General features: G+C 50.1%; 1 protein-coding gene across 1 annotated transcript; it reads right to left on the bottom strand.

Moving 5' to 3' along the window:
- Window positions 1-613: 613 nt before the first annotated feature.
- On the bottom strand, window positions 614-12,240 carry LOC108538628 (golgin subfamily A member 6C-like). The gene is given in 19 exon segments (XM_017886812.1): window positions 614-825; window positions 912-1,063; window positions 1,143-1,251; window positions 1,334-1,436; window positions 2,001-2,092; window positions 2,523-2,598; window positions 3,954-4,019; window positions 4,296-4,679; window positions 4,727-4,807; window positions 5,188-5,286; window positions 5,480-5,592; window positions 5,699-5,780; window positions 6,804-6,910; window positions 7,007-7,088; window positions 7,189-7,239; window positions 7,505-7,543; window positions 8,402-8,482; window positions 10,372-10,473; window positions 12,157-12,240. Coding segments are annotated over 19 exon segments (2,115 nt in total).
- Between the last annotated feature and the right edge of the window lie 1,055 nt (window positions 12,241-13,295).

The following is a 13,295-nucleotide window of genomic DNA, read 5'->3' as shown; positions in this document are numbered from 1 at the left end:
TCTGTGAGATTTAAAAAGCTCCCCAAAATGTTATCACTCCCACCCCCAATACACAGAAAATAGGGGAAAGGCTGTTTCCAGTTCTCGGCCTTTAAACAACTCTAAATGTCAGTACTCACAGTGGCATATTACAAAGTAAGAAACAGTGCGCACTTGAGGGCAAACCACATATTGAGCTAATGAAGAGCTCACTGTGATTAGGATCGGATCAAACATAGTATCAGAACATAAGCAAATTTTATCTGAATTCCATAATGAATATACATGCCGCAATAACATCAAAAAAAGCATGGCAGCCTATTCCAAACCAGCAAGAATAATTTTGTGCAAATAGTGGGTCTTTGTGTGTTTGAACTCCCACCAGGTAAGGGCAAACTCGATATGTGAGCTAATGACTTACAATTATCAAATTAAAAAACAAAAATGCTAAAGGATGCCAGAGTGAACATCAGGAAAAGATCCACTCTCCCTTAACTTTCTACAAATAAATTTAAACTAAATTAGAAACACAAATAAACATGAGTGGCTCTAACATTCAAATGAAGTAAATGAATTGTGTGGGAGACTAATCCCAAAGTTTTCTTTCTTTTTTTTTAAATTTCTCGACCAGGTCTTAGATGATTATGTTTATCTCCCTGTTCTCAGTTGCCCAGTAAAAGAATGGCATGCAGGGTTTGCTGGCCAAGCCTGGGTGCTCGTGGGTGTCCTGCATTACAGGAAGCAGGTGCATGATCTGCTGTGCAGTGGGGTAGTCATGGGGAGAACCCTCCCTGGCCTTTCCTGATGCAGCCTCCATGCTGTCGTACAGGCTCACCTCATAAAAATCTTCGGAGAGAGGGAGGCGGGGATCTCAGTGCAGGGCCAGCTTCCCCTGCTCCTGCCTGCCCACCCTGTCTGAGGGCTCTACTCACCACCCTGCTTGCCAGCAGCCCCAAGTTCCTGGGGGGCTGGAGCCCCTGGAGCGGGCTCATTAGCAGGGTTCTGGACAGCAGTGAAGAATTTGCCATGCCTCTCGTGGTTGCCCATGGGTGGCAACACCAGCTCCTGAAGTTCCAGAGATTTGCTTGAATGGAGGGGTGCTCAGCTGCCACACCAGAGACAGTGCCCATGCCCACCCCCACCCCTGTAGAGGTGTTGCACACCCTACCTTCATCTCTTCCTTGTTCTGGGCCAGCCTGATGACATCCTCCATCTCCCAGTGCTGCATGTTTGGCACCACCCCTTGGCTCTCATATACTGTGACATACTCTCCTGCAAGAAGACAGGGCTCAGACACTGGGGCCCCTCCATTGGCCTTGCAGCTTCCCATGCCATGCCTAGGTCTCCCGCTCACTCATGCCGTCTGTTGCTTCAGAGAGCTGGATGAATCCAAGCTCTAGGTTTTCCACCTGTTCCTTCCCATCTACCTTCTCCTTCGGGAGGTCCATAAAGCCATTCTGGAGCCAAAATAATGGGGTGACCTGTCTCAAGAGTGACCTGTCCTGTCCTGCCACCACTTTTCTTGGCTCATGCCAGGAATCACTCACCTTCACCTTCTCCATAGCCTCCTTCAGGGCCTGGTAACTCTCCCCACACACAAACTCACCCCCAGTCCCTGGAGCTGAGTCCTCTGCCTCTGGCTCCTTCCAGGCTGAGTCCATCAGGTAAACCAGGTGTGGGCAGCACAGCCTTTGCACCTACCGCTGCCCACATAGCCGTGCCTGCTCCTCCTGGGCACTGGCTCCAGGGGAGTTGAAAAATGCCACTTGAAGGCAAGAGGTGAGTATTCTTATAGGGGCATACACAGAACAAATGGGGCAGGGAGGTGAAGTGCAGCCCCTTCCCTTGGGGCCTCAGAGAGTGCACCTGTTGGTCACAGGTGAAATGGTGTCTGACCACTGGCTTCCAGAAGGGGTGAGGGTCCAGAGAAATCAGAAGGCAGGGAAACCAAGAGCATAAGGGAGTCTGGGAGGGACCACAGAGGAAGGTGGCAAAGGGGAGGCGGGAAAAGTCAGTCTCACCGTGGCCTCCCAGCTCTCCTGGTCCTGTGGGATACTTGGCATGGGCCGAGGTGCCTCCTCTTCCTCACTGTCCAGATGTCCTCCTTCATCTCCTGTGGGGAGGTGGCCAGAGGGGTCCTCAGACAACCCAACTAGGGAGGTACTGTGGGCCCACCTCTCCCCACCCTCACTGTGTAACCCTGAGCCAGGCCCTCCCCAGAGGGGAATGAGCTGCTGTTCTTTATTTTTCCTTTTAAGAACCAAGATCTTGCTATATTTCCCAGGCACAGTCACATTAGTGGTCAGTGCGGGAGTTCTGACCTGCTCCCTCTCTGATCTGGGCCAGTTCACTCATCCTTAGGCAACCTGATTGCCCCCTTCTCTGAGAAGGTCACCATATTGATGCCGAACTCAGTGCAGACACCTGGTTGGCACAATGACCAGCTGTTCTAAAGGTCTCTTCCAATTCCTCAATCCTATGCTGCTAGCAATCCCCTCTTCCTCCTGGGGCTCTCTCCTCTTCCTCTGACTGGTCTCCTGTACCTTCTCCAGGGAAAGCCATGACGCTCAGCTGGGTCTCTAGCTGTTGGTTCTACTGGCTGGCAGCTTCTAGGTACTCCTAAGGGGACGGAAAACAAACAGAGTGAGAAGGCATGGAGGTTGCCAGGTCTTCCCCCTTGGGGCTCCATCCTCTGCAACTCCCTCCCCTTGGTCTCCTGCTACTTTTGGTGGGCCATCTCAGCCACCGTTTTGCCCCGAGCTTCCTGCTGCTGCAGCTGGTCCATGAGCTGGGCCTGCAGCAGTAACTGCCTGTACAGCGCCTCTTTCTCAGAGGTCAGCTGCTGATAGGTGGCCACCTACTGCTGCAGGTGATCCAGGTACTAGTTTCACTGCTGCTGCACACTCTGAGACTCTTGGCTCTTCAGCTCCACTTGCAGTAAGACCCTGGGCATGAGGGCACATGGTGGCTGGCTTCCAGATTCTGGGCCCATTAATAGGGTAGCGAGGGCACTGTGGGGCTCTGTCACCTGCCCAGGCCCCTGGCCCCTTGCTCCAGGCCTAAGAGACTTCCCACTTTGCCTAGAACCTCATGCCTCCTTCCCCAGCCTCAAATCTCATGTCCTTCTTCCCACCATTTAAACTGTAGACCAGTTGGTGGAAAAGCAGAGGGAGCCAACCACCATCTGCTAAGTGTGCTACATGCCTAATGTTTCCATGTATTATCTCATTTAATCCTCAGCACCTCCATAAGGAAAATGCTAACTTCCTTTTGAAGTTAAAGAAACAGAGACTTAGAGATGAAAAGTAGTTGAATGGTGACCAGTGGAACCGAGGCCAGAATCCAGTTTGAATCTAAGGAGGCTTTATTGTTTTGTTTTGTTTTGTTTTGTTTTGTTTTGTTTTGAGACAGAGTGCCACTCTGTGGCCCAGGCTGGAGTGCAGTGGTGCAATGCCAGCTCACTGTAACCTCCACCTCCTGGGGTCAAGCGATTCTCGTGGCTCAGCCTCCTGAGTAGCTGGGATTACAGGCATGCACCATCATGCCTGGATGATTTTTTGTTGTTGTTGTAATTTTAGTAGAGATGAGGTTTCACCCTGTTGGCCAGGCTGGTCTCAAACTCCTAACCTCAAGTGATTCTCCTGCCTCAGCCCCCCAAAGTGCTGGGATTACACGCATGAGCCACCTTGCCTGGCATAAGAAGCCTCTCATACCACTGTCTCTTTCCCTGTGATTGGGAGAATCCGTGCCTCTACCTGGGATGATGATATCCAGACCTGGGAGGAGCCCAGGGCTACCCACCTCTAAAAGTCAGAGAGCAGGAAGCAAGAAACAGTCATAGGGCTGCCCTGGAAGGTGCTGGGGTCACCTACCCCCCAGCTGGAGCTGCCTTTGGCCTGGCACCTCCCCTCCCCAGAAGCTGGTGCCTGCCGCCCAGCCCTTCTTGGATGGGGTGGGGCTACCATCTGCCTCACCTCGCTCAGCTCCTGCAGCTCCTTTACTTGCTGTTCCAACTGCAGTGCGCTCTGGTTTTCATTGTTCTGGACAGAGAGAAGCAATCAGTGGCCAGCCACTGCAGCTGAAGACCCCAGAACTTGGTGTCTGCCTCCCATGTCACCGGGAAGGGTGGAGGCAGATTAGAAAAATCATTCCCTCTCCCCTACAGCCATCAGAGCAGGGCATGGTGAGCTCTGGCTCACAGGTGCCTTTAGAAGTACTATTTCATGTGAGGGCTACACTGCCCCATTTTACAGGTGGGGAAACAAAGGCCTGGAGGGTTAGGGATAAGGGCAGGCTCCCCAGGTGGGGCAACCCACCTCGAAGCTGCAATGTGGCTCAGCCAGTTGCTTGTCAAGCTTGTGGTTCTGGGAGAGCACGAGCCTCTCCTCCTGCTTTCATAGCCTCTCCTCCTGATCCCACAGCCTCTCCTCCTGCTTTCACAGCCTCTCTTCCTGCTTTCATAGCCTCTTATCCTGCTTTTTCAGTCTCTCACCCTGCTCCCATAACCTCTCCTGCTGCTTCCGAAGCCTCTCCTTTTGCTCACGCAGCCTCTCCTGCTCCTGTAGCCTCCTTTCCTCCTGCTCTCGGAGGCTCTCCTCCTGATCCCAAAGCCTCTCCTTTTGTTCCTTGCTCAGGAGACCCAAGGCCTGATTGTTTTCCACCTGGGATTGGAGCTTTCCCTCCAAACTCTCCACCAGCAGCTACAAGATGAGGCCAGGCACCTGAAGAAGAGAGTTTGGAGGGAAACTGTCTTCTTCAGGTGCCTGGCCTCATCTTGTAGCTGCTTCACCTCAGATATCTCTGCTGGGGTGCTGGGGACAGGGGTTAGCTGAGAAAGGAAGCAGACAATAAGCGCCTCTGGATTCCCCACCCACCCCCCACCCAAAAAGAAAAAATAAAACCCTCCTCTTGATGCACAGCTCCTCTCAGGTTTCACAAACTTGGCCTCACTACTAATGATTCCTTGCACCTGATGGTAGCCAATTGCCAAGTCACTTTCAGATAGAGAGCACTATGGGTGGCTGACAATGGGCACTCCTCCCTCTTTGCTGATGGGGACACTGAGGCTCATGGAGATGACATAATTTGCTGTCTCCTGGCACAGACCTCTTTCCCTCTGCCTCAAAGCCATTCAATCCACCCACCTCCCTGGGGCATTCTAAGCCACCCCCACAGCCCTCTGATGCCAGTCCTGCTCCCACATCACACCAGCCCCATCTTACCCATCTGGGTTTTGAGTTCGGACAAGCTCCTCTCCAGCTCCTGTATCCGATGTATGTCACGCTTCTCCTCCTTCAATGTGCGAGCCTACCCAAAGCACAGAGGGGAAGGGCCCTGGAGAGAGGGGCTGGTGGCTGGACAAGCTACCATCTCCCTCTCTGCCCTCACCTCCACAAAGCCCAGACCCATGACCACCTCTGGCTGTACTAGTCCCATTTTACAGATGCCCAGAAAGATCCAGTGACCCATCTAAGGTGGGGGCTGAAGGGTCAGGTCTCACCTCCACCGACATTTTCCGCATCCTCTCCTGCCACCGGGCCCTCTCTCCTTTTATATGTTGAGCATATTCATCTCTCTCTAGCTGGACTTGTTTAAGTGACCCTGTCATCTGCGAGAATGGGCACAGAAGTTAGGAAGGGCTGTCACTGGTCCTCAACTGCTCCTGGCCAGCTGGGGTCATCTTCCTTCCACATCTCTCCTCTGCAAAGCCTCATCTGTGTCACATGTGCGTTCAGCAGCACCCGCTCCTTTGAGGACTGCTGTAATTGCCGCTGGAGGACTGCTTCACTGTGGCTCGAGGACTGGATGGTGAAGAGTGAGAAGTTTTGATCTGGGGAGCCCGGGCAGTGCCCCTGAAAAGGGCTAGGGCTAGGCTCAATATACAACTCGGTCAGTAAAGATCAAGGCATTTCCAAGCCCGTGGCCTGGTTTTTAAAAGAACTCAGTAAAGTTGGAAGGGACAGGAAAAGAGGTCGCATTTACAGCTGGCTAACAGAGGCCCAGAGAGATCAGATAATATTGCTATTATTATTACTGTTATTACTACCACTTTGAACCTTTACCAAGTGCTTCGCCAGGTACCATGCTAACAATCCCATTTAATCCTCACTACCACCATATGAGACAGTTACTAGGATTACCTCTATTGTGTAGATGAAAAACATGTAGTATTCGAGGTTAAGTTCTTGCCTAAGATCACTTAGACAGAGCTGGGATTTGAACACCCAGTTCTATCCCATTCTCTAAGCCCATTTTTCTTGCTGGGGGTGGGGACAGAGATAGGAGGGGGAAATTAATCTTTTGTTTGCTTTTTGAAAGGATGATACATTCGCATAGTCCAAAACTCAGAAGGTACAGAAGGGAAGTGTCTCCCGAGCACCCTGTTACTCTCTCCTGAGTTTTTTTACAAACACTTGCAGACATGTTTTATGTACATTATCATAGTACACACACACACACACACACACACACCTTTCCTCTCTCTACAGAAATGGTAACGTACTAAAGGTACTCTTCTGTACCTTCACAGTACAAGTACCCAATACCCCACCTAGGATTTGGCCAAGGCCACAGCCAGGTAAGGGCAGGGCAGGCACTTGGCCTCTGAGCTCTGTATCCAGTGCTCACTCCCCACAGCGCCCCCAACTTACCCACAGTAGCTGACTTAGCCCCAGGCTGCCTCTAACAACCATACACAAAAGCAGCTTGAAATGATCCTGCTGCCTTCTGGGCAGGACACTGCATCCTGCAGCAGAGACCTTTAGGCTCACTCCTCTATCTGTCAAGCCAGGTTGCAAAGGGATGGGGCAGCTGGTTGGACTCACCCTGTCCTCTTCCTGCTGCTGTGTAGACACAGCAGAGAGAGCCTGCTCCAATTCTTGAATACGCTGTAAGGAGGATTGCAGGTGGCTAGCCAGATCCTTGGACTCTCCTGTAATGACAGAGGTTGAGATGGGGTCCAACGGACTCCCCCTAAAGACCTGTCAAAGTGCCAGGTTGAAGGATGACGGGGTGCCCAGATTCCCACCTTCGAAGTGTCTGGCGGCACGTTTAGTATGGTAAAGGGTGGTCTTCAAGTCTGCCTTTTCCAATGTGAGGATGTTGATTGTCTGGAATTGAACGTTTGGGAGAAAAGCCAAGCAAGTGCTGAAAGAGAAGGAAAGAAACATTCTCCGGAGGACAGGAGAAAACTCCCCACCCTCCACTCACCTCTAACTGCTCCGTTTGTGCTCTGTGTATTTCCTTGTTTGCTTTCTTTTCCTGTAGGAAGAGGAAGACAGAGCTCTTACCATGGGGAGGTAGAGAGAGCGCAGCAAGAGACATACCCCCAGAATGCCACCAATGCCCCAGGACAGGTCCACTCATGGGACTAAGTTATCAGGGACCCTATGGAGATGGGATGGAATCTGAGGGGTGAGCCTTCTTCCCCAGGCTGGAAGTGGGTGAGATGAGACTGGCCACTCTACATCTGACTGTCCCCCAAACCCAGCAGTCATGTTGTGAGCAAACAAAGAAATCACATTACTTCTTCCAGCTGACGTTCCATTTGTTTCTTCTGTTGTTGCTGTGGAGAGGGTCAAATTCAGGTGACTAAGGGTGGCCCCTCCAACTCTATTCCCCAGACCAGGAAGCAGTAGTCAGGGCCAGGAATGGATTTTAAAGGCAATGTTCTCAGACCCAATGGCAACACGAACTGGTCAACTCTCTTCAAGCTCCCAAGGACAGAGGATTTGGGTCTTTGTTGGTTTTTGCCCATAGACACAGAACTCAAAGTCTGAATCTGGATTCTCTTGAAAGGACAGTAACATAAATCTCTAGAGATGGAGTCTGAGAAAGGCCCACCCATCTGCCAGCTTGTGATTTAGAAAGGTGCATTCATTCAACAGACATTTACTGAGAACATATGGGCCAGGTGTTGTTCTCCACAACAGATATAGGATGGAAAAGGACAGACAGGAGCCCTTGACTGTGAGGTTTCCATTCTAGGGCCCTTTAAATCTCGGACTCTCAGAGCTAACAGAGACCTCTGATGCCATACCTCCCCTCGAAACACAAGCCCAAGGAGAAGAGGTGGTTTGTACAGAATCAAAGAGCAAATTAGAGACAGAGTCAGAGCAGAAATTCGGGGCCCCTGACAATGAGTCAGGCTAGTGCTTCCCCGACAGGTGACAACCCCAGGGTGTATGTGGAAAGGACTAGAGCAGGGGTGTCTGGAGAAGAGAGAGTTGGCAAAAAGGGCAGTGACAGAAGAGCCATGCCACACGCTCCTTGTTCTGGGGTCCCTTCAGGTGAGGCCTGGGTGCTCCAGCTCCTCATTTGCCCTTGGCACCAGGGGCCCCCAGCCCTTTTCTTTAGGGCCCCATGGGGAAATGAAAGCCTAGGACTGGCAGCATGGAATCAGGGGACCCCACTGGACTCTTACCAATGATTCTATGTTTTCATTGAGGTGACTGATTGTTGCAGAGCTTGACTCCAGAGCTACTGCTAGTTCTTGGTACCGGCTCTGAGGCGCATGCAGAGAAGATGAGTTGGAGGAGGACTGCGGGGAGAGGTAGAGAGAACAATCATTAGGGCTGGGGTGTATGTGGGCTCTCTCAACTGGCAGAGGGTCACCCAGCCCCTGCTGGTGAGAGGAGGTTGGAGGGCTGGCCTGCAGTATCACTGCACCTTGGCCTAGGGCCTCTTACCTCCAGATCCTTCAGGGTAACAGATGATGCAGGAGTGATAAAAATGAGAAATTCAAAAAAACAGAAACTTACATGGGAAACAACTATAAATATTGAGAAATTATAAAAACAGCAAGGGGCTGGGCACGGTGGCTCACACATGTAATCCCAGCACTTTGGGAGGCTGAGGTGGGTGGAACACTTGAGGCCAGGATTTCAAGACCAGCCTGGCCAACATGGTGAAACTCCATCTCTACTAAAAACAAAAAGATTAGCTGGGTGTGGTTGCAGGTGCCTGTAATCCCAGCCACACAGGAGGCTAAGGCAAGAGCCAAGATCGCACCACTGCACGCCAGTCTGGGTGACGGAGTGAGACTGTCAAAAAAATAAAAAATAAAAAATAAAAAGCCCCAAATCCCACATGCTTGCTCTGTGTGTTATTCCCAAGTTACTTTTAAACTTTAAGGTCTCACCATTTCCAAGATGATAAAAGATGCAGGGAAGGAAAAAACCCAATCAATCAAGCAGGTGAAGAGGCAGACATAAACAGGACAAAGGTTAATGGCAGCAACATAAAATAAGCCAGAGGCAAACTATTCCCCAAACTAAAGTAGCCTCAGGGGCATGCACAGCTGGAGACAGCAAGCCAGAGAGGGATCTCAACACAGCCTAACCTTCCACTTGTCCAATGGGGGAGTGCTACCCCATTGGAATGGTTAAGGTTGGACACAAGCACCTTCCAAATGTCCTGAATCTACAGGAGATGACAAGGGAGAAACAAGGACAGGGAGAAAGACAGAAGTGGCTTAGAGAGAAACAAGAAAGTCAAGGTAGGAGGAAGATGTGGGTTCAGGAAAAGAAATGCTGAAGAAGAGCAGAGGAGATTAAAACCATGGCCTGTGCCATTCTTCCAAATGGCCACCTGCTGCCTTGCCAGGGGCAGGAACAAATAGATGGAAAAGTCCCCTGAGTGATACAGTCACAGAGTAGAGTCACCTGACCAATGCAGCTCTTAATATGCTCACTGGATCCCTTTTCTCAGGCCCAGGATGTGGGTGATGAATCTGGTAGAGCTCCAGATCTCCACCTCCATTAAAAAACCAGACTTCTGAGTAAGGATTCACTTGAACTAAGGGGGCTCCAGCTAAAAAATAAGTTTGAAAGACACTGATCTTATCCAGTATCATCTTACAGAGGAGGAAACTGAGGCCCAGGGGAAGAAGTGATTTTTCTGTGGTCACCCAGCAAGCTGGTGGCAAGTTAGATCTTCTCTTACTCCTAGTGCCTGGGGCTCTCCTCACCACAACCTGGGCCCCCTGCAGTAACTCCTAAAGGGACAGCCTGATGGCAAGTGGCTGTCCTCATTGGCCCAGCTTCCCCTTGAGACGGGGGTTGAGGAAAATCAAACAGCAACGACCATTTCCTAGGTATCGTGGGTGTTTACAGCAGGCTATGTACTAGGGATTACCAGAAAAACAACAACAACAACAACAAGGAATCTCATTTAAACTTCACAAATGGAAGTCAAACAACACTACCCCTATTTTACAGATGTGAAAAGACAGGCCCAAACAGCTCAAGCAATTTGCCATAAATCAGATCCCTAGCAGAGGGAGAGGCAGGATTCAAACCCAGAATTCTCTACAATTACACAGCAATCTCAACAATTACCCTCTACTGCCCCTTGGGCCCCCTGTCCCCAGGAGCCTGGCCAGCCAAGACTCACATCCCCAGGAGTGGTTATCTCAGGGCTACTTCCAGGTTTTTTCTTTTTTGTCTTCACTCCTGCTGGAACACCAGGGCTGTTCCTCTGCTGATATTCTTTCAGCTGTGGGAAAGAAGAGCAGTAATACTCATGAGAACTACCAGCCCCTACAGCCACATCCCCCTTTACAGTTTTTCAAAATACTCTTATACACCATCTGATTTAATGCCACCAACAACTGTACAAGGTGTTGTCACAATCACTTAGTGACTGAGAGGGATGGATATTATGGGCAAAAAAAGGAGGGGGGCAATAACAGAACTTAAACTCAGTCTTCTGACTCCAAGCTCTGGGGTTTTGCCACGAATCAGCAGCTGCCAGGGACCAAAACCAGAGTCAGAGATAGAAAAGTAAACATTAAGTAGGCAAGAACTGCACTCTGTGGTTTAGTCATACATCCTCACATGTCTGTTGGTGTGAAGAAGTGCACCAGTACCTCTCAAACTTTTATAACAATGTGTCCTCATGGCAGAAGGCAGCTTTTTTGTTAAATCTGGAAATTTTTCAGAAAGAGGACAACCCAAGTCTCATTTCAGAGAGAAGTCTGGTATACTCTTAGAAACCTATGTGACTGTCATCCCTAAGTACATTAATGTTTTTTCTCTCTCAAGAGAATTGAGGGAAACTTATGCTTCAGAAAGATCTCCCACATTTATCCCATGGCACTCAAAGTACCCCAAGTTGAGATGATATGAGGAAGATTCAAGCTGTCAAGTTCAGTTTCCCAGGATCTATTCCACAGACGATAAGCAAATCTCACTTCAGAGACCACTGACTGAAGGGCAGTCTGGTCCCAGAACTGTGGAGAATTAGAATATGAGGTGGAGAACTCAGAAAAATATGTTAAAGTCTCTCTGGAGAGTAGAAGGCCGGGAGAAAACCAAACCAAACCCGTTCCCCCATTGCCACCCAGAGATACTGTCAACGTTTTGAGATCATGGGGGATATGTAGGCTTTTCCCACTGTCAATGTCTATGAGAAGGGAATAAGGCAGCCTGTAACCTCTTGTTCCTAGGTCCCATATTCCCCATTCCCCTTCTAGCTGGAAATTTGTGCTGCAACAAGAGGAACCAGAAATAGGGTGAGAATGCTCAGGGGACTGGGTCATAAGATCAAAGGCTGGTCTTGCAGCAGTAATGACAGTTCCTAGGGGGACTGTGACATCACTACATTCCACTTCTCCTGGGGGTGGGAGGAACCCACATCAGTGCAATGGCTGAGTCACTGAACCACGATGTGGGAAGGTGACATAAGGCTGGGACCCAGGTCCTTAGAGACACCAGTCCAAAGAGCTCAGGGAGGTCGGGCTTGGGTCAGCAGGAGGGGAGAGCAGAGTCTGCAGCAGGGAACCCCACGAATCACCAGCCCAAAGTCACCAAGGGATGACTGGTGATGGGGGTGGGAGATGGGGCTGGGGCTGGGGGACCCAGGTCCTTGGAGAGGTGATTCCAAAAAATCCAGGGAGGTCAGGCTTGGCATAGCAGGATGTGAGGGCTGAATATGGAACAGGGAGCCCCAGGAGTCACCCGCCCAACATCACCCTGTCGTGATTGGCGAGGTCAGGGGCTGGGCTGCTTGGTGAAGTGGGGGCTGACTGACAAGACTTTGGTGAGGGGAGCCCAGAGGTGCCGGGGTTGGGTGGCCTAGTCTGGTATTTCTCAGGACTGGTATGGACTCTGGCAACGGTTTTGTCCTTGAAGGGGATCTGTGGCTGGGTTGGGGGGTCCATGACCTGGTGAGTTTTACCTTTTTCTTGGCTGCTGCCAATTTGCTCTGTCGAGTTTCTTCTAACATCATGGGGTGGGGAGGGAAGCAGGGTTGGGGCCACATCAGCGAACACCTCCAATGACCTACCAGGCAGCTGTGCCACTGAGCCAGAGGAGGCATAACCAGGGAACCACTAGAACATAGAATGGGGGCATGGCCTTAATGATCCAAGTCTATTGGTCAATGAGGAAGATGAAAGGGAAAGTAGGCGTGGCCAGGCAGCAGTGTGTCCAGAGGATCCTGTGGCATCACAAGGAAAGTTGACCATGCAACTGCTGTCCCTTCCCACTTTGGGAGGGGGCGGGGCCTGCCTACTCCAGGAGAGGAGAGGGGCCATCCAATGTGGGAGAGGGGAGGGGCTGGCTTTTGCTTTAAAACTTTAAAAATAAACTTTAAAAAATATATGTGTTTATCCTTTGTATATATGCGTGTCTGTGTGTGTGTGTGTGTGTGTGTGTGTGTCTATGTGTTCCTCCAGAGCTGTCTTCATTATCCAGCATCCATGGATGATGATTTTGGCCTATATCCACCATTCATGGATGATGATTTTGGCCTGTATTTTTCATCTTCAGATGGAGTACAAGAATTATCAGTATTACCTCAATTGAGACACAAATCCTATAAAAACGGAAAATCCATAGCATGTTTGATTATTAATGAAGTAGACTGTATTATCCAACATTCCAATAAGGTAAAATAATCACAATGATTTCTCTTTTTTGGAAAAACATTATTCTTATTCTCCTACATTATTAATTTTTTTTTTTAAACAAGAAGCATGTCTAGTATCTCTAAAAACACAAAGCTTTTGGGCTGGTTGTGGTGGCTCACACCTGTAATCCCAGCACTTTGGGAGGCCTAGGCAGGTGTATCACCTTAGGTCAGGAGTTCAAGATCAGCCTGTCCAACATGGTGAAACCCCGTCTCTACTAAAAATACAAAAACTAGCCAGGTGTGGTGGTGGGTACCTGCAATGCCAGCTACTCGGGAGGCTGAGGCAGGAGAATAACTTGAACCCGGAATGCAGAAGTTGCAGTGAGCCAAGGTCATGCCACTGCACTCCAGCCTGGGTGACAGAGTGAGACTCCACCTCAAAAAAAAAAAAAAAAAAAAAAAAA

This window comes from Rhinopithecus bieti, unplaced genomic scaffold, assembly GCF_001698545.2.
Source record: "Rhinopithecus bieti isolate Rb0 unplaced genomic scaffold, ASM169854v2 scaffold_15087, whole genome shotgun sequence".
Lineage (NCBI taxonomy): Eukaryota > Metazoa > Chordata > Mammalia > Primates > Cercopithecidae > Rhinopithecus > Rhinopithecus bieti.
The sequence above is the reverse complement of the archived record's forward strand: the minus strand, read 5'-3'. Positions and strand labels throughout refer to the sequence as shown.